The 19,668-nt window shown below is 35.7% G+C and overlaps 1 protein-coding gene and 1 long non-coding RNA gene across 3 annotated transcripts in view; one reads left to right on the plus strand and one right to left on the minus strand.

The window, feature by feature from the left end:
• Nucleotides 1-465: 465 nt before the first annotated feature.
• LOC125669763 (NACHT and WD repeat domain-containing protein 2-like) lies at nucleotides 466-8,750 on the plus strand. The gene is made up of 7 exons (XM_048904507.2): nucleotides 466-996; nucleotides 1,454-1,542; nucleotides 1,825-1,944; nucleotides 2,949-3,161; nucleotides 3,295-3,439; nucleotides 3,707-4,281; nucleotides 4,483-8,750. The coding sequence occupies exons 1-7, from the start codon at nucleotides 891-893 to the stop codon at nucleotides 8,455-8,457; spliced, it is 5,223 nt and encodes a 1,740-aa protein (XP_048760464.1). The 5' UTR covers nucleotides 466-890; the 3' UTR covers nucleotides 8,458-8,750.
• Nucleotides 8,751-9,542: 792 nt separating this feature from the next.
• LOC125669775 (uncharacterized) overlaps nucleotides 9,543-19,668 on the minus strand; it is a 42,480-nt gene continuing 32,354 nt past the window's right edge. For both annotated transcript variants that reach the window (XR_007368022.2, XR_007368021.2), the window contains exons 3-4: nucleotides 11,537-11,617; nucleotides 9,543-11,155 (exon numbers count right to left, since the gene is read on the minus strand). This is a non-coding gene — a long non-coding RNA (uncharacterized LOC125669775). The remainder of the gene's footprint in view (nucleotides 11,156-11,536; nucleotides 11,618-19,668) is intronic.

A 19,668-nucleotide genomic window follows, 5' to 3' on the forward strand; every position in this document is an offset into this window, starting at 1 on the left:
AAGAAATTAATTTTATTTTTTGAAAATACACGAGGGTATGCTCACCACTTTATGAAGCATGCTGGGGTGAAGCGTCGGAGTGCATACCCTTGCATATATTTCAAAAATGGAAATTATTCCTTAAATGGTTATCATTACAATCTACAGATATATCAGAGGCAAAGAAATTGGAACTGTAAATATAAAAGAATAAATTATGCAACACATGGAACGGTTCTTATGCAATTTTGATAATTAGATGCACAACGCACATTTCAGTGGGATTTTTTTTTTGACACAAAGACAGTAAATAAAATCGAATTTGAATTAAGTAGAAAAACTACATTTAGACTCTAGTTCATTAAACGTTTTATGAATTTGAATGAGAAACTTTTTATTGATGCTTTTAATGATGTTCGTCTCGGACTGCAAGCTATGTATGATGTACACGTACAAAACCCATAACGTAAGCTTATCATCTGGTGATTTAAAAATGCTAACGAACTTGGAGGAAAAACGTTGGCTTCCAAACAAGATAACCTGCGTGGATTGGAAAAAAAATAAAAACTTGCCCACTTTTTTTCAATAGCATTTAAATGTACAAGTGTTTCTTTATTCCAGGCATTACGAATCACTTGGAATTTTCTATATCGACCACTACAGTTTGATTTTCTTCTTGAGCAGTTGTGATCGTTTGTGCCATTTAAATATGGCTGATTGGCTATAAAACTATTTTTAAAATACTCTAGCCTAGCGTCCTTGGTTACCGTTGATCCATGTACAGTACTCGTCAATAATCGTGAGAATGTCAACACTGTGGACCGCAGTATGGAGGATATCGCACCGGTATTGAAGAACGGTGAAGATGAAACTCTGTTGTAGTGTAAAAGAGGTGTTTTAAAGCTATAAAGATGGATGACACAACGAAAAGGCTATTTTCCGGACACATTCGTATTGAGGATATAGCAGAAATTCCAGCGAGAACTGTCCGAGTTTTTCTCAACTCTACAGCTGAAGGTAAAAAAAAGAAAGATATTGGCGATGCTTGAAAATTAGCTAGAAAACAGATCAATGTTTTCCGATTATTATACACGGTATTTCATTTTGTAATGTTCTTTAGCAACAGACGTGAAAGTACCCAGCAAATGACATGTACATGGAAAGTAGAAGTGTATAATTGATTATTCCTTGGTATGGTCATTTCAATCTTCAGAACAGTATTTTATGAAAGAAACACAGTTTGGTACTTTAATTTTTGTTTAAACTTTTCACAAAACGTCAAATAACATGTAAACTTTATGGAATTTCACTTACTTTTCCGGAACAAAAGTTCTTTGAAATGACTGCCTTTAACCTGTAGGTGCTATTTAATCTTTAAATCAATCCACACACATTTGAATTGATAAGCTGTTATTGTTAGTACGATGTTTCAGAATAAATATTGACATGAATAAGTGCCTTGTTTGTTTTATAGACAGCGTGACCGAAAGAAATGCCATCTTGGAGAGAGTTTACCCTCAACTGCGGGACCACTGCCGTCAGAAACACGGGGTAGAGTTTCAGGTAATCCTGTCCTCTTCTTAGAACGAAGACAATCCCCACATCCTAGTGTATCCCTTATACACATTGAAAAAGACATTGTTTATTGTAACTATATATTTTATTCTTCTAATAAGAAAATAAATGATCAGAATTTAAGAAATGCATAGGAGATAACAACATCAATGATTTCCATTTTGGTTATATCGATGAATTCCCTTTTTAAATGTAACATCTATATCAAAATTATGGTGTTGCCAGATCATTTGATTATTTCATATTGTAAAATAGTTTTCATTTGCTTAGCTGGTGGACCTAGATTGGGGCTCCGATCCCAACTGTGTCAATCTGGACCAGTCGTTTTATGACTTCCGGTTACGAGAACTCAGACGATGTCAAATTCTTTCAGCTGGACCGAGCTTATTGGTAAATATATATACGAAGTTTCTTGAAAGCATACTGCTAACTCAAAATATCTTAACTGTAGTACACATGTACAATAAATAGGCTTATCGTTTTAATCTCCCATTGACTGACTTTGGTATTTAAAGCACACTTTACAATTGTTTTAATTAATTTCTTTATAAGATATTAGCGTATTTTGTGAAAGCAGATATTTAACAGGACGGTGTGTATCAATAATATTTCTAACACAATCCATAGCACGAATTCTTTTAGATTGAACGTAGACTGCAATTACCTCCGCGGAAATGTCAGTATAAATGAAGGAATCAAGCAAACGAGAACAGGGTCATTCTGATGTATATTGCTGCATTGGTATATCAAATTTTTTGCCACTGTAAATCTGGCTCATTTGCCTTCCATTCCAATTATCATTATCTCCGACACTGCTGTACAAATATCTTTGTTTACTCTGCCTTAGTATCACGCCAGAAACAACACGCGGCTAACATGCAGTATTTTATACACCACGCCAATGGCTACTCATTAATGCCTCCGCCAAATTCTCGTCATACAGTCATAAATTTATATAATGATACATATTCACATTCATCAATGTGTTGTTGGTTATGATCGTATGTTGTTTCAATATATCGTGTTTCTCAATAAAAGTAACGACTTTTCATTTTTGATATGTCAAGAAGTTAAAGTACAAAATATGAATTTATGGGATAAATGTCAACGTCGTTTGTGTTATAAGGATATATATATATATATATATATATATATATATATATATATATATATATATATATATTAAATGACAGAGTGGGGATTATCAGCTTCTCTAATTATGCCGATAGACAGTCATAGTTTTTATATCCCTCATAATACAACAACCTGTACAAGTCATTCCTTAAATATCACCACGAGAGAGACAAAAAGATATTTCATTTGAAAAATAGTTCATATTGTGGTAAGATTTCAGAATGAAGGTTCTTTGAACATTGATCTTTCCTTTTCAAAAGGCTTTGGTAGGACAGCGATATGGTCAGATAGGCCTGCAGTCTTCAATACCGTCCGAGGAATTCGAACTTTTAAGAATGTGGCTTCATAATCAAAAGAGTCGAGACACCAGGACAGCTCCCCTGTTAGATGAATGGTACACCAAGGACTACAACTCTGTCCCTCCTGTTTATTCTTTAAAGGACGCTGAACAGAAGATATCCGATCTTTCCTCGGTATGTCTGACATGGCGGGACTCTCTCTTTCATCTTATTGGAATAAATGATAAAATAATTGAATGATTTATCATATATTTGATATCAAAGTGTGGAACTCTTACAAATGTTCAAGGGTGGTGTACTTTTGCAGAATGATCCGTCAGTGTTTAATGAAGGAATGACAAAATGGCGAGAGGCTGAAGAGGAAATGATGAGATTGTTACACAAAGCAGCTGATGCCTGCTATCTTCAAGGCCTCATTGACGAGGGCATTAAACAGAAATACGTGTTGTCAGGTATAAAAAGATCATGTTTTTCGTTAATGAAAAAATATGCAACCTTTTCAAAATTGATCACCGCGCATTGATTTGTTACCATGCCACAATTATATGAATAAATGATAGCATTCGACTCACTACATTTCAAGATATTAATTTTTCAAAATTCAATACCAATTATCTTCAAGTCCTTTGGCATTTTTGTTTCAAATCAAATGCAAATTATTACGGAACATGTCAACATCAAAGTCTACTATATAGATTGTTTTCCAATCTGTTATACAGCCATTGATAACCTAATGGTCATGGGAATAGATGAATTGACATCACCAGAAAATCACTGTTTTATTGCGTTCCGGGAAATTGCTGATCTGAAAAATTATGTCAACGATCCTCTGGCGAAAAAGTATGCCGATATATATTTCAATGAAAGAAAAGAACAGTTCGAAATTGACCCAGTATCAACTCATCTGATAAAAACGATGTCGGAGCGAAGTAAAAAATTAGTCACTGCCAAGAATACCAAATTTTACAGCGTTTTGTGGCGATATGATGACGTCATCAGCCCAATTCACCATAACGATTACTTGACCAAGCTGTGTTCTGATTTGTCGATTACGTTAAAGGAATTGATTGATAGAGAAGTTCCTAAAAACGTGGTTGATGAAAAAGATGAAGTGTATGATGAGTGTCACCAACATTGGCTGAGATGCAAGCATTTATCGGCAGATTTTTACGGTCGTGAAACAGATTATGCCAAACTGGTTGAGTATCTTCAAGGGGAGACTGATCAGATCATGGTGATTCACGGTGCTGCAGGTGTAGGGAAGACGGCTATTCTTAGCAAAGTCGCCTCTCAGGTTTGTTTTGTTTACCAACATAAAGGTGTCATATTAAACATTTTATTTACATAAAATATCCATCCTTTCATCAAAGGTCTGAAATTTAAATGCAATGAAAATTTCATCAAATTAAATTCTATTTAAAAATGTAAACGCATTTCGTATCCTGTTCATTTTAAAGTTGTAATTTGAATTGTATGCTTTGAATCTATTCACCAGGTGCACGACCTATTGGCGGATGAGAAAATTTGTTTGATTAAGTACGTGGGATACACTCCTAAAAGCGCAGACATCAGGAATTTACTGACCTCACTCTGTACGCAAATTCTCGTGGGATTAGATCGAGAACATGCATCCGTTTCGCGAGAATTCAAAGAACTGCAGAAATTGTTTCTATCTCTATTGCAATCAGTCCCAGAAAACAAAACATTAGTGCTTTTCATTGATGCCATTGAACAAATGTTACCTGATCATAACGCACATTTGTTGACATGGCTCCCCCAAACTCTTAAGCCAAATGTGAAAATTATTGTTAGCGTTAGCTCGGGGGACAGCGCAATCGCACAGAAATTATGCAATGATGGTGACAAGAACACTCAATACTATGTACATCTGAAACCTCTCTCGGTAACGGAGGCCGATGGTCTGTTGTGTTACTACCTCAGCCGATATGGTCGTACGCTTTCAAACCAGCAAAGAAGTGCATTTACGAATGTATTCCAAAAGTGTTCTCAACCTCTGTTTGTGTCCTTGTGTGCCGAAAAATGTAAATGTATTCATTCGTATGATTCTATTGACACTGCCAACTTCAGCACGGGTTCTGAGGAAGCTATAAGTGCAATGTTCAACGACCTGGAGAAGAAGCACGGGTATGAACTGGTTTCTAGATCTATGTCTTATTTAGTTGGATCGGTTACTGGACTTAGTGATAGCGAAATGGAAGACTTGCTATCATTGGACGATTTTGTGACGAGTTCTGTGTACACCGATCACAAGTCGTCTGTCTTGAGGGTGCCACAAAGCAAGTGGCTGCGGCTAAAAGACGACATCGACCGCTATTTAGTTCAGCGTGAGGTAGATGGAGTGACGGTATACAGATGGAAGGATGACCAATTTGATCTAAATATTAGGACAAGGTATCTACAGGACGAATCCAAATCGAAGGAAATATACTCTTTGATAGCGGACTACTACTTAGGTGTCTGGCATGGGAAACCTAAACCAATGTCAAATAGTGAGAAACAGGCAAACAACTCAGGATTCGATCGACAAGTACCCTCACAGCCTCTTACTTTTGACAACGAAGGACAAGTACGTTTTAACAGAAGGAAATACGACCAACTTCCTCGCCATTTATACAACGCCGAACGTTTAGGAGAACTTAATCGTCTAGTTTTGTTCAACTACGAATGGATCTACAACAAAATCAAAGCTCTGTCCCTACAACACATCATCGCAGACTTTGCTTTGAATCCCAGTAATGAAGCATCTCTTGTTGAGGAAGCTTTACGAGTCGCTGAACAGGTTATTGAAAAAGATATCGATAACATGGCTTCTGAAATATCGGGCCACCTCCTCCCTTATTATCAATCTCATCCAAACATCCGGGCCTTGGTGCATCAATGTGACACAGCTGGACTGAAGCAATGTGCGTTGATACCCAATTTCCCATACCTTCAAGTACCAGGGAGTTCTCTACAGTTTGCTATACACTGTGATGCGCCAATGGAGTATTTCAGCCTAATAAGTGAAGAACGTCTTCTTCTTACCAAAGAACGAGAGAGTTCTTTTGTGTACATTTTTGACATTGTTCTTGGAGAAAGGAAGTCCAACGTCTTTGCTTCAAACGGTGCCTTATATGTGACCCCAAATGGCAGATACTTCATCATTGTTGACCATGTCACAGAAAAGGCTATCAAAGTTCATAATGCAGATACTGGAGCATATGTTGGACAATTGATTGTGCTGAATCACATTGAGTTGAAACCAAAAGAAAAATATAAATTGGGTTCTATTTGTCTCACAAATGATCGAGTATGTGCCATTGTAAGCACCGACATCAGCTACCTTTGCATCGCAAGCATTGAAACATGTCAGTTTCTACAAATAATTGGTCTAGATGGGAAATGCGATGTTTGTACCATATCACACGATGGAAAATACGTGTTTTGCAACTCCAACGAATTTCTGTTTGCGTACAATTTGTACACGTTAGAACATTTATCAACATTTTCCATTGGATTTCGGCCAAGTTGCATAGTTGTCAGCAAAGATGGCTTGAGAGCCTATTTGACAAATAACATTGAAACAAAACTGATGATACTTCATCTGAATCATGGAAAAGTAGAAATGGCATACAAGAGTGTTTTGGACAAATACATGCCTGACGACACGATTATGGATTTGCGCATTTCCCCAAAGGACGACATGGTTCTTGTTCGTGGACTGAACAATGTCATCGTTTACAACAGGACAAAAGAGCGAGTGATATCCTCGTTTGTAAGACCAGTGAACGTACCAAAGGAATTCAAACTTCCTAAAAGTCACTACATAGATCTGTTCTTCACAAACGCAGAATTCACGCATGGTGGCAAATTTGTTATTGCAACATTATTTCGAAATATCTACTTATGGGATGTAACCACTGGTGAATTAGTAACCACTATTCAAGCTCCAGTAGGAATCGTTAAGGAAATGATATATTCTCCCAAACGCAGTCTTTTAATCACTCACATCGAACATTGTCGTGAATTCCAGGTTTGGAATCTCGACGAAGCTGTCAAACCAGTGAATATGCTTGATAAGCTATCGGGCGCAATCTCAGATATTCAGCTTACTCATGTCGGAGAAACCGCATATGTAGTGTGCAAACGTAGTGATGAAATTGGCGTTATTGAGATGAGGAGTGGAATAATGGTGGATCTTCTAACCCATGACAGTCCCGTTGTCAGTTTTGCCATCACACCAAGTGGTGATTATGCTCTAGTATCTCTTGAACCGAAGAAAAAGGATATCAATACCAAACTATGGAATTTACAAGAGAGAAGAGTTATTAGAGAGTTTGGGAACGCTTCGGGTTACTGCATTTCACCACACCAAGGCAATTTTATTTTGTTTGTGTCTCAGCAAGAAGTTGCATTTAAAGCGCCTTACTTTATAACCATGTTCCATATGAGTGATGGTGAAGTCAGTGAATTCACTCATCCCTTAGCTCTGAGGTTTGTCTTGGAAAAACCTTTCCTGACCAGTAATGATAAATACCTTATTGTTCTGACTGCGCATGAATATCACGAGTCGCGAGCCGAGTACGAAACTCCAACGATCTGTACGTTTTCCATGGATGAAGAGATGAAAGTTTCGTACTTTACACCAGACAGTTTTCGGGATTCTATTCTGATTGATGCCATTGTAGACATGCAACCATGTTTGGACAATCCATACACAATTGCTGTCATGTACAAGTCCAAAGAGATGCTCGATTACAACGATAACAGTCCTTTTGATGGACTAGGTGGTGGTTCCAGATACGGGTTCATGATTCTCGATATATGCAGTGGCTCTGTTGTCACAATCTGCGATCCGTTTTTAGTACCTAGCTTCAAACTCAAACAAAAACTACTGTTTGATGCAGGTTATTCCTTCTGTCTTGATGACCAGTCAAATATCTTTGACATCCGTGAAGGATGTTACGTTGGACAGTTACAAAAACAAAACTCGCCCCCACGAGTTATTGCCTTGAATGGAGCTGTAGTAGTATACTATGACGGGAGTGTACTGTCAGCATATCGTCTTGGCTCTGGTGAAATAATCGCTAACTGTGACGTTCATTCCAACATTTGTTGCCTACATCTTAGCAGAGATGAGAGAACCCTGGTTGTTGGATGCGAGGATGGTGCCATCGCCTCTTACGTTTTGATAGATCCAAAAACAGAAGATCCAAACTTAGTTCTCTCACAGCTTGGAAGTCGACAATTAGCAGCACCCAAAATTGTATCCGGACGTCGTAATTCAATACCGTGGGATAAAGTAGAAGAGGGCGGCAGCGCACCCCAGTCCAGACCAGTGTCGGCTGTCGCAAATGAGAAAACTGACAAAATAATCCTAAAGCATATTGAACCAGCTCCCGCCTTTAGACCTAGTTCTGACACGCTGATATACCTGAACACAAAGTCCAAGGCATGTAGTATAATGTGAACAAAGTCGAGTGCAAGAATTGTTCTCCTTGATTTCTTTTATTATGTGTGGGGTAGAAGTTACATTAGTTGATAGTTAGTTACCGGTAGTCTACATAATCTATAGTATCTGTTTTGTCCCATTTGCCAAACAAGCACCTGTGATCTATTCCGCTACATGTGCATCAAATAAGAGAGCTATATTTTTATCCTCTTATTTTACGCTATTACGTTATACTGATATATTGAAACTATTGTAATATTAGATAAAATGTTATTTTTTAAAAAGTATACAATAAAACTGTTTAGATATTGCTGAATTTATTTTTTTAAATTCAATATTCAGAATGTATAAAATTATATGAAAGGCAGAGGAGCAACAGAATGGACTTTTATGCATGTTTAAAAGTGTTCGTCGTTTGGAATAGGATTAAATCCACTTGATAAAATCAACACATGCGAGCGTAAAACCGTTAAATGCTGTTTTTATCAGATAAGAATTTGCTCTATCGATCAATGGGTGGGAAAAGGCATATATCGGCAAATACCATTTGTGCGAGCTTCTTTCCCAGATTGATTTGCCTACATGACTTGGAATACCCATGTTTCCATAAGCTTTTCATCAGTTAATGGAACGTTCAGACGTAGGGAAATATTTGCTTTTCCAAAAAGAATTACCTTATGATGTATTTCTGCGCATCGGGGTCAGATTGAGGCTAACAGAAATTTACAACAAATGAAGTCTTTCTTTATTTCTAGCAGCGTAATGTTATGCAATATCTGTAAATCAATAAGTATTGATTACAAATGAGTGATAACCGATGGAATTCAAAGATGTGTTTGAATTTTACATTTTTTCAGGTATATGCTACATTTGCTTCCCGTGGAATGCTATGAATATTAGATGATCCAATCAATTCATGTGACCAAGTAAAATCCTGCCACATTGCAAACTTAAAGTTCGACAACTCGACAACATTCCTTGTTAAAATTCTTGCTTCAGACACGTTTCTCATATTAACATTTTCATTGAATGAAAATGCGACTGGTCTCTTTTTCTATTTACCTGGAGTTCACTTTGAAGACAGCACAGTAAATGACACCATAATGATTAATTAATTAACCTTCTTTATACATCAACATTCTTCACCTTAGACGTTATATCAACATGATATATCAATATTTTTGACAGGAAAATTCAAATAATATAACATAGATTGCTACATATATTACATACAAAAATAATTGGATTTACCTTACCAAATGATCAATATAATGTGCTCTTCTACAATTTGAGACATGAAAAGGTTATAAAAATACATGTACTATGATGTATTTTTATGATAAAAAGTGCAATGGGTTTTCATGATTAAAAATATACAACGATGTGTTCTTATCATAAAAAAAAACAACCAACGATGGGTTCTCAGGAAAAAAAAACGTGGATTCTCATTAACGTACCATAATGAGTTAATAATAAAATGTGCAATGATGGTTTCTCATCATTAAGATCGATGATGTAATTATAAAAAGTGCAGTACTGGCAGGATTCTTAAAGTCCGATGATGGATTCTAATGAAAGTAAAATGAACTTTAAGCTTTTCCAGGTTAAGGGCTAAAATAAAAGAAAGAAAAAAACAATTAAAAACCCAAGATATTATCCACAACAAAGAAATACCTGTATAGTAGATGTTATACACAAAAACCAATACTATCCACAACATAAAAATACCTGTAGTTTTCCAATACCGTTTGATAACTTTTTATAGATAAACACAACATACTTTCAGTAAGCACATATAAAGTATGTCAACAAATTCATTTTAGAATCAAAACAAATTTATAAACATTTGTACTGTCACATCGGTCATATCATACACTGTATGCATCTCGCACATAAATCTGATGGATAATACAGGCTAAAAGTCAGCAAAATCATAATATACAATCAAATACATGTACATGCTTTAAAAATTCGATGATTTATCCCCATTTTCTTGTTTAAATCTACAATCCAAACTGTAATATACGTTCCAAAATCAGTTTATCAATATGCAGTACGACACTGAACACTTTAGTTTTAGAACAGGAACAGAGAGATTCTTCCCAGTGTATTAAAGAAGCACAGTTCAACAATCTGGAGATTCCATTTTCGCGGGTTACAAAGGAACATTTTCATCAATGACTTCGATCTGCGCATTGCTGTGTTTGCTGGACCTTCTGGTTTGGTTCTCCGCATAATTATACGTCACAAATTCCTGTGTTTCGTCACACGACATCTGAAACACGGAGTCAGTGTTTTCATCACTACAATTACTTGACATACGCATATCATGGAGTCCATCGTCATTTTCATGTAAGGTCGCAATGGCATCGGAGTTATTCTTTGCGTCGTTTCGGGTTTTATAAAATAACGGTTTAGCACTAGGAGGAACGTTCGCTACCCGATTGAAAATTCGTTCTCGCCTGTCGTTTTTGCGGAGTATAGACATTTCCTTCAAATAGCTACGTAACTGACTATCCTGTTTGTTTCTGCGTATATGTGACGCTATCATCATAACTATAGAGAGACCGTAGATCATGACGACAGCAATGACGTAATACAACGCTCCGATATCATCTTCATCCGTTCGGTAGCTGTCCACCACTGCCTCGATCGTTTGGTTTGGAGTTTTGATCCTGAAACGTAGTTTGCTTGTAATGTCCATCATTTTCAACTGCTGCCAAGAATGGAAAAGACAAATATTCAAGTTAAACGTTCCAGAAACAACCACACTCAATGTAAATTCAATTTGTGTCTGTCTACTCCTAACGTTATTTCAAACAATATCTCTTAATGCATTATACTGTTGACAGTAAAGCATAAACTTGTCATTGTACTCTGAAGTCACAATTTCCATTTGTACAGAAATATTGGATACGGAGACGAGCGGCATCTGAGCTTTGTTTAATTAAGGAAGATTATTTGCTATTGTGACAGCTCTCCAGCTCTGTGTCAGCTGTGACACCCACTGTTATCAAAATCTATACAATGTAACTAAAAATTTTAATCAAAGTCTGAGACAATTTTACAAATACATGAATATAAAGTTGACATTTACCGTATTGCAATATCTCTATAAGATGGTGTGTTTCTTTCGTGACGCCATGAATATTACCAATTCCGATGCTCTCCAATATACCTACAATGGCCGACAGAAATCTTCATAACATACATAATGCAATGTGCATGTAACCAAATCATATACATGACGAGTAAGCACTTTTCTAAATAGAAACATCTTGATCAATAAAACACTTATGATATGAATTTTCGAAATGAAGGCAACCAAGGAATTAATTGAACCCTTTGCAACGGTTTGAGCATTCAAATTTTACGCATTGTTGTTTTACAATCAAATAGATTAATCTTTATTGAAAAAAAAATATGCACAGAATTTGCTCTTCTTTTCTGTATGTATCCATTGATTTTCACAAGATATTTCCGCTAACGCAAAAGTCAATATATTTCCCCAAAATGACACTTGTCACATTGAATTATTTTGTCGCACGTAATTGAACAGACTGTATAGCATGTGAAACGTTGCAATATTCGATTTTTTCCATTTGTATCCTATAATTGACCATTCGTATTGTGTATGTCACAATTTGTATTTTATCATTTTAATTGTATTTTATAATTGTCCCATTAAATTGTATGATTTCTATTGTATTGTATAATTTGTACTCTATGATTGTCTATTGGTATTGTATATTCTATTTCTATTGTATAATTATATTCTATAACTGTCCATCATTTGAATTGTGTATTTTGTTTTCTACAATTGTCTATTTGTTTTCGTTATTTATATAATTTTCATCGGTATTGTATGATAAAAAATTTGTATTTTTTAATATTTTAATTTTTATTGTTCGTGAATTCCATTTGTATTCGATAACAAAAGTTAGTGGTATTCTATAAGTAGAATTGTGGGGCATGTTTGATTTCTTTCTCACGATGGGTTTCATTGGTTGAAATATTTTAGGCGGTTCAGAATAATGGCGACATTCTCTTATGCGCACGGGACAACAAGTGGTGGGGATCATACTAAATGAAACAGTATAGAATACAAATGGTGTGTTATACAATACAAATTAAGAATTATAGAAACAAATGAAAAATCATACAAATTAAATTATGCACAATAGAAATGGACAATTATAGAATACATGTTGTGAATTGTACAATGCAGATGGACAATATTATAGAACATAGATGGAAAAAACTATAAATGGACTGTCATTTGATGATTTCGTTAGCAAGGCAAATATTTCATTTTGTATCCGACTTTCTCTATAAGCCAATCACATCCATCGTCTAATAACTTGCACACTATCATTGTAGGAACGCCACCTTGCTACCAAACGAATCGGTTACTTTCGTAGATGTCAGAAGTAGACTTGATGGAATTTAGGTTGCAACTCAGTGTGTTTAAATGTCACTTGGGTAACAACAATAGTACCAAACCACATATATACCGGTAAAGCCACGCTGTATACAGGCGAGGGCGCTCGTTATAATGTTACCCTATTTCTCTGTCATTAATATCCTCCAGCATGCAATATGTACCGTGAGGGTTTTTACATATAATTGCCGACGACAATATGTGCTGAACAATATGTACCGTCATAACTTTCCCTGCAAGACAAAAGAACTCATCCCACGCACTAATTAAATTAGAAATGTGCACACGAACATGTGACGTCACACCACTCAGCGGGGAAACCAGTTTGATATTTTTATTTAAAGAAACTCAAGAACTCGTTCATCTGTTTAGTCGTATTACTGTTTTTCTATTTGATAATTGGCTAAAACTGCAACAATAATAATTATCCCATTCATATTTAACAAACTAAGTGTTTGAATTACAAATTGCTTGTATTTTTGGCATTCAAACTTGAAACACGAATAACTGTAGAAGCAACTAATGAACAAAACAAAATGGCGACGCCCATATAGATCACAACATTTTCAGTGAACGTATGTAGAGATTATCTCTATTCCTTTGCTGATTTTCTCATTTTTTCTTTTACATAGTACGTGTTTCTTTTAGAGACGGGCCTTCGAGCTTCGCTCGGTATAGATAAACCCGACAATCATTACTAGTATATATACCAACCAGTAATGACAGTCAGTAAACGAAAGATCAACACAAGGTCTCTTTTCTAGGTAAGCTAGGCCCAATCGGGAAATGAACGTGCAGCTGGTCGATTCAAACACACTCAAATATTAAGGAGGTATGCTACACAAGAGAAATTTGATATGGGTGAAAAGTGGAGGATATGTACAACAATATTTTGAAATTGAAAACTTTCAAAACTGTGTTTAGTCAAAAATGCAGTTTTAGTAGAAAACAATCTGAAAAAATTTAAAACCCCTGTTGGACTCGAACCCACGATGTACAGTTCAGCAGTCGATGTGCTAACCTACTGAGCAACTCAGCTAGGCGATGAGTTTTGAAATGAATAGGCAAATATTGGTGATATTTATATTTTCATCCATGTTTTAAAAGGAAGTCAGTCATTATGACGATACAGAGCACCTCCTTAAAGACCATTCATTTTACGCCACCAAGGCAAATAATTGAGTACCACTCAGCACTTTACCTAGAGGCCGTAAATACGATGTCATGAATATGACGAAAACATCGGCCACCTACATGTAGGTCTTCAAGGAACCATCTAAACCACTTATATGTAGGCTATATGATTAACTTTCCCATATACTTAGAATGGCTGGAGAAAACGTGTCCTTTTTACTTGCATGGATATCTAATTCAGAAATACTTCCGCTCGGATATTACCCAATGAGGCTATTGAATCGACTCCGCTTTGGCTCAAATGCGAATGTTTTGAAATATTTCTATACATACTGATATCTTCACAAATAGCCATTTCATCATGATTGCTTTGCAGTTGTGAACAAAGCGTGTATGAATTTTAGCAAATATAGTAGGGCTTGGAATTCCGACAGAAATGAAAGCAGAGTGTATAACGCGCTTCATGAGGTATACCTGCGCGAAAAGTCGCAGTTCATACCCTAATGCATTTTCAAAAGTGAATGTTATTTCTTGAATAGCCTATAAAAGAGTGTTTGAAAACATAATCAAGATTAACGATGTTACTTTATAAGCTACTTGTGTAATCAAGTTTTCTGGCCCAGTGGCTCTTGAGAAAAAGATTTTTAAATGACCCCACCATATTTCAGTCTTTTCCTGATTATCTCCTCTTTGGAGGTGACATGGGCCTTCATTTGAACAAACGTGAATCCCCTTTACCCAAGAATGATTTGTACCAAGTTTGATTGAAGTTAACACAGTGGTTCTAGAGAAGAAGATCAAAAATGTGAAAAGTTTACAACAACGACAGACAACAGGCAAACATGATTGATCAGAAAAGCTCACTCAGCTCAGGTGAGCTAAAATATCAAATTTGGATTTTTTTTTCAAATATAAGACCATTGATATTCTCTCTCTATCTCTCAAACTTAGATATTTTGTTCCCAAATACTGAAATATAACATATTTAATAGTAGCTTGTATTTTGGTCCTTTCGCGTGCGATGTAATATTCATCAAAATAACTAGATCTGTTTTATTACAAAAAAGCACAGAATTGTAACTTCTAATAAGATACATGCAGTGTATATAGGAGGCATTAGGAATGGACTGTCAGCTGCGCTATACGCAGGCGTTATGTTTAGTCTGTATGTTGTTTTACGTCCATTTGAGAATTTTTACTCATGCAGTGACGTCACCAGCTTTAGTTGAAGTGCCACAAATTTGACCTTTGGTATAGCGTTTACGGCCATAGCAGTAATGGTTCTTTATCATATCAGAAAAAAACTGCGATTTTCATTTCTTATGTCGGGCGCTTGGCGAGGGAAACGTCATGACCTATATGTTAAACATCTTCCGCTCGTCGCGGGGTCGGGATCACTAGGCAACCACGACCGGTCGCAGGCGGTATATAAAAATTGTATTTGTTTCACAAATCGCATTTTCCTCTATGAACCAACCAATTTCAGCACGCGACACAATCCGTTTATATTGACCATGAACGGATCATGAACTAGTTTAGAGCACGCGATTGAGAATTCGAGAGCGTAATAATTAAAAAATGCAACGTGTGTTACGGAGATCTCGCCCACCTTGGGCCAAGATTGTGAATTTGCGTTGATTACCATCTCAATCTTGTGGTCCCCATGGTCCAAAATTCAGTGCACCATTAGGCCTTATATTTAACGAAGAGCAATGTTAATAAAAGGCAGGATAAGACGATGTGTGGCGTCAAAAATTACGAACTAACTGCACAAATCTATTTGGCAGTTTCAAATCCCTGGCACGTCTCGGTATTCAGACCGAACAACGAGCCTCCGCAGTACCCAGGAGTCACTTAAATTCAGGATAGAATACTGAAGTTACTTTTATTGTGAAGTTTCATTTCTAAAATTCTATTCCTTATTAAGAAATCACTTACTCATTAAATTTGTTGAATCAACAATGGATTTTGATCATATGATTTTATGTGCACTATATTTTAACGTGCAAGTTCACATTCCAAGACGCTGTTTCAATAAGTACCCCCCCTACCCCCCCCCCCCCCCCCCCAGGAATATTTCATGACTTATAGTTTAAGCAATGTAAACAAAAGGTGAAATGTGAATGAAAGGTAAATGAATATAAATATTAGAATTGAACAGCACTTTTGAGCTGTCTTGGTAAAAATGAACGGATTTGGATTTGAGGCAAATTTTCTGTGAATCGCTAACGCGATTCACAGAATTTGCCTCAAACCCAAATCCGTTTATATTGACCCTGAACAGCTCAAAAGTGCTGTTCAATTTTTAGATGGATATATGTAATTATGAAATATGAAGGATATGCATTTGCAGCCTCTTTTAACGTTTTCCCAATATTGCCTAATTCTTATATGAACTGCTAATTAACAACTACATCACTGATTACCAAGTGCAGATTCATATACACGTCAATTCTCTATGTGTATGCATAATTATGACTCTGATACACGGGTCGGTCTAACGAAATCGTTACAGTGTGAACTGAAGTATAATCGATTAATTGTAATAATATGTTACGTTGGGTATTTACTTTGTAATCGATTACTATCTAATCATGATTACATATAGATAATCAAGATTATTATTGAATACTAGTTTCCGACGATAATTTTAAATTCCATTCAAAATACTTATAATCGATGCAATGAATATATTGAGCTACAATAGTAGTTTTTTTAGTTTTGGAATGTGTGTGTGTGTGTGTGTGTGTGTGTGTGTGTGTGTGTGTGTGTGTGTGTGTGTGTGTGTGTGTGTGTGTGTGTGTTTATAACTAAATAAATGCCATTGCTTTCTGAGACAGCTTTAAGTTCATCGATTGCAATTCAACAGAAGCCCCATCACTCATTCTATTTTCATATGGTTTTACTATCGTATATTACTTGTGTGGTTTTACTAAATCGGTAATCGGCTACACGACAAGTTTTATTTGTCCTTTGGGTGTTTGAGCCCTAGAATAAAAAAATTATGACGACAAAAATGTACATTATTTTGCAAAATAACTGTCTGCAAATCTCATAGGATACTTTAATTGGCATACTATTGTCTGTGCGTTAATATTTCTCTTGTATTAACACTTTAATTTGATTAAGACAAATATGAAATGACGGAATATATTCATCGATATTGAGGCATAATTAGAATAATTAATGGTGGATTTAAGGGGGGGGGGGCGCAGCCGGCGCCCCCCCCCCCCTAAAATTTTCAAATTTAAGGTAAATCTTGGTATCTTGTTTAGAAAAAAGTACAAAACGATAAAAGAAGCAATAATTTCTTCCACTACCGGAGAAATAAATGACAACATCTTTTAAGATTTTGAATTACTTTATTGGGAAAACTCCTCCCCCCCCCCAAAAAAAAAAACTTAAAATTTGCGTCATTTTACTAATTTCACCTATTTAAAAATGATAGAAAATAGTACAAATGACTTGAATAGGAGACATATTTCAAGTCCTATAAAATCTAGGAGCTTCCGCCCCCCCCCCCCCCCCCCCCCCCGTAACCACAATTCCTGGATCCGCTCCTGATAATGATCGTATGTCAGATCCCAAATTCATTTATAAGATAGGTCTAAGCAATAATAAACTTTATATTAAAAAGTCAAGGCATATTAAGATATTTTAACAAATGATGAGTACAAATATATTGTTTTATAAATTGTCACGTGCGCATTTTACGTTGGGGCATTCGTGCAATTTCAACCAAGTCGAAAAAAACAAACAAAATAAAATTGTTTCTACGTCTTAGTAAATCAGAATTTAAAAGTGATTTTGTTGAAAGGGTTGCTATAGCAACTAATTTATCCAATTCATATTGTGCAATCTGAATTGAATTGATTATTTTTGAATATGTTGATTTTGAATATTCTAATTGTCGACAATGGCTGCTTTATCGATTCAATATTAGAGATATATATGCAGTTTTTTTCAAGAGTTTGGTTGGCATAGCAAGTTATATTTTGATTTCTTTATGTCAATTTCACTGCTGAACCAATCGTTTAGAAAGGATAGTGTTATGATTCTGTGCATAATTAAAGTGTATTCAAACTTTTTTAAAGAGAGAAATTTAGAACTTAGAATTTTGTGCATCTTTTGTATGTTTATAGAATTTTCGCATAATTTTGATTTGCCCACTAATGTTATTCCATGATATAAAATACTTATGCTACATGTAGTTCTATGCAAATACAGTATGCATATTGCTGGAAGGTGCTGGCTTTTACTGTGAATAGGTGGTGAATTAAACAATTTTCATCACTTTTCCAGCATTTGACAATGAGCCCTTCAGATGTGTCTCCATGATAATATTACGTGATTCATTGTTAATGATAAAACTCAAATCTGCATGAATTTTCGGCAATCAATATGTTAATTTTTCTGAAAAATAGAGAGTAGTTGCTGCTACTCTAGTTATTAGGTATGTGAAGAAGTAAGTTTTTATACAGTATAGCTATGAATTGGAGTACCCCCATTGTTCAAAATCCACTACCATGTTTTCCATGGCAACCATGCATCACAAAATAAAAATATGTTTGATTTCTGTTTTTATCTAAATGTACATGTATTTTCTCCAACCTGTAAGTTTTATTCAAATCTGAGATATGCGTGCCGAACCTCGTCAGAATTTCTATGGTCATTACAGAGAATTGCTAAAAAAAAAAAAAAAGAGTCGTTTCTACAATTTAGTAAACCTTAGAAACTATTCCAAAAGTCGTTTCTACGATTTGAAATCGTTTCTAAATTTAAGATATCGTTTCTACGATTTAGTAAAGTGTATACATGTAAGTGATTTTTAAAAGATTTAGTAATTCGTATATAAACGATTTATAAAAACGTTTCAACGATTTAGGAATTCGTATGAACAATTTTTGATTCTTATGTTTCCGCCATGAAATGACCGTGTTCCCCCTTTCTGTCTGTCATTCCGCCCTTCCTTCATTCTGTCCGTCATTGTGAGGGACGGAAAAAGTTTTCCGTCCAATTTTTCGTTTGGTACATGCATCAAACAAAGAATTATGAGTTTTATTTCTTATCATTTAATTTTGTTTTTAAAATAAATAGTTTCTCCCATCAAAAAGCCTGAATTAACGTTTTTGAAAGGGCGCGTAGGAATACATATATTTAATAATGAAAACAACAACAAAACAGTATGACTGTGCGGTCAGGTCAGGTACAGTGCAGATTTAAATGGATTATATACCAAATTAAAGGTGCAGTAGTTAAAAGCTGAATTATATATAAAGGAAGAGAACAAGTGGTGACTGGATTTATGCTGCATTGTGTTGGAGGAGACGTTGAACACTGATTGTGTCGTAGGAATGGTGGAATGCAACTCTGCTCCATTTCAATATCAAGTAAAAAGTTCAACACCTCTTCATCTAAAACGCACTTGTTGACTGAGCCCCATATAACGCAGTTCAATTTATTAATATCTCCTAGATCAAAAGTCGCCGCTTGCTCAGCTCCGTCATGTTATCGAACTCGTAAAGCAGACGATACATACCGGGAAGTCGTGTTTACAACCTATCTACTTCTACCAGTCAGTGGTCTACGTCATCAAGATCACTATTCTGCCACATCACCACTAAGCCTATGCATGTTGTTTCTAAAAATTAATT

This window comes from Ostrea edulis, chromosome 4, assembly GCF_947568905.1.
Source record: "Ostrea edulis chromosome 4, xbOstEdul1.1, whole genome shotgun sequence".
NCBI lineage: Eukaryota > Metazoa > Mollusca > Bivalvia > Ostreida > Ostreidae > Ostrea > Ostrea edulis.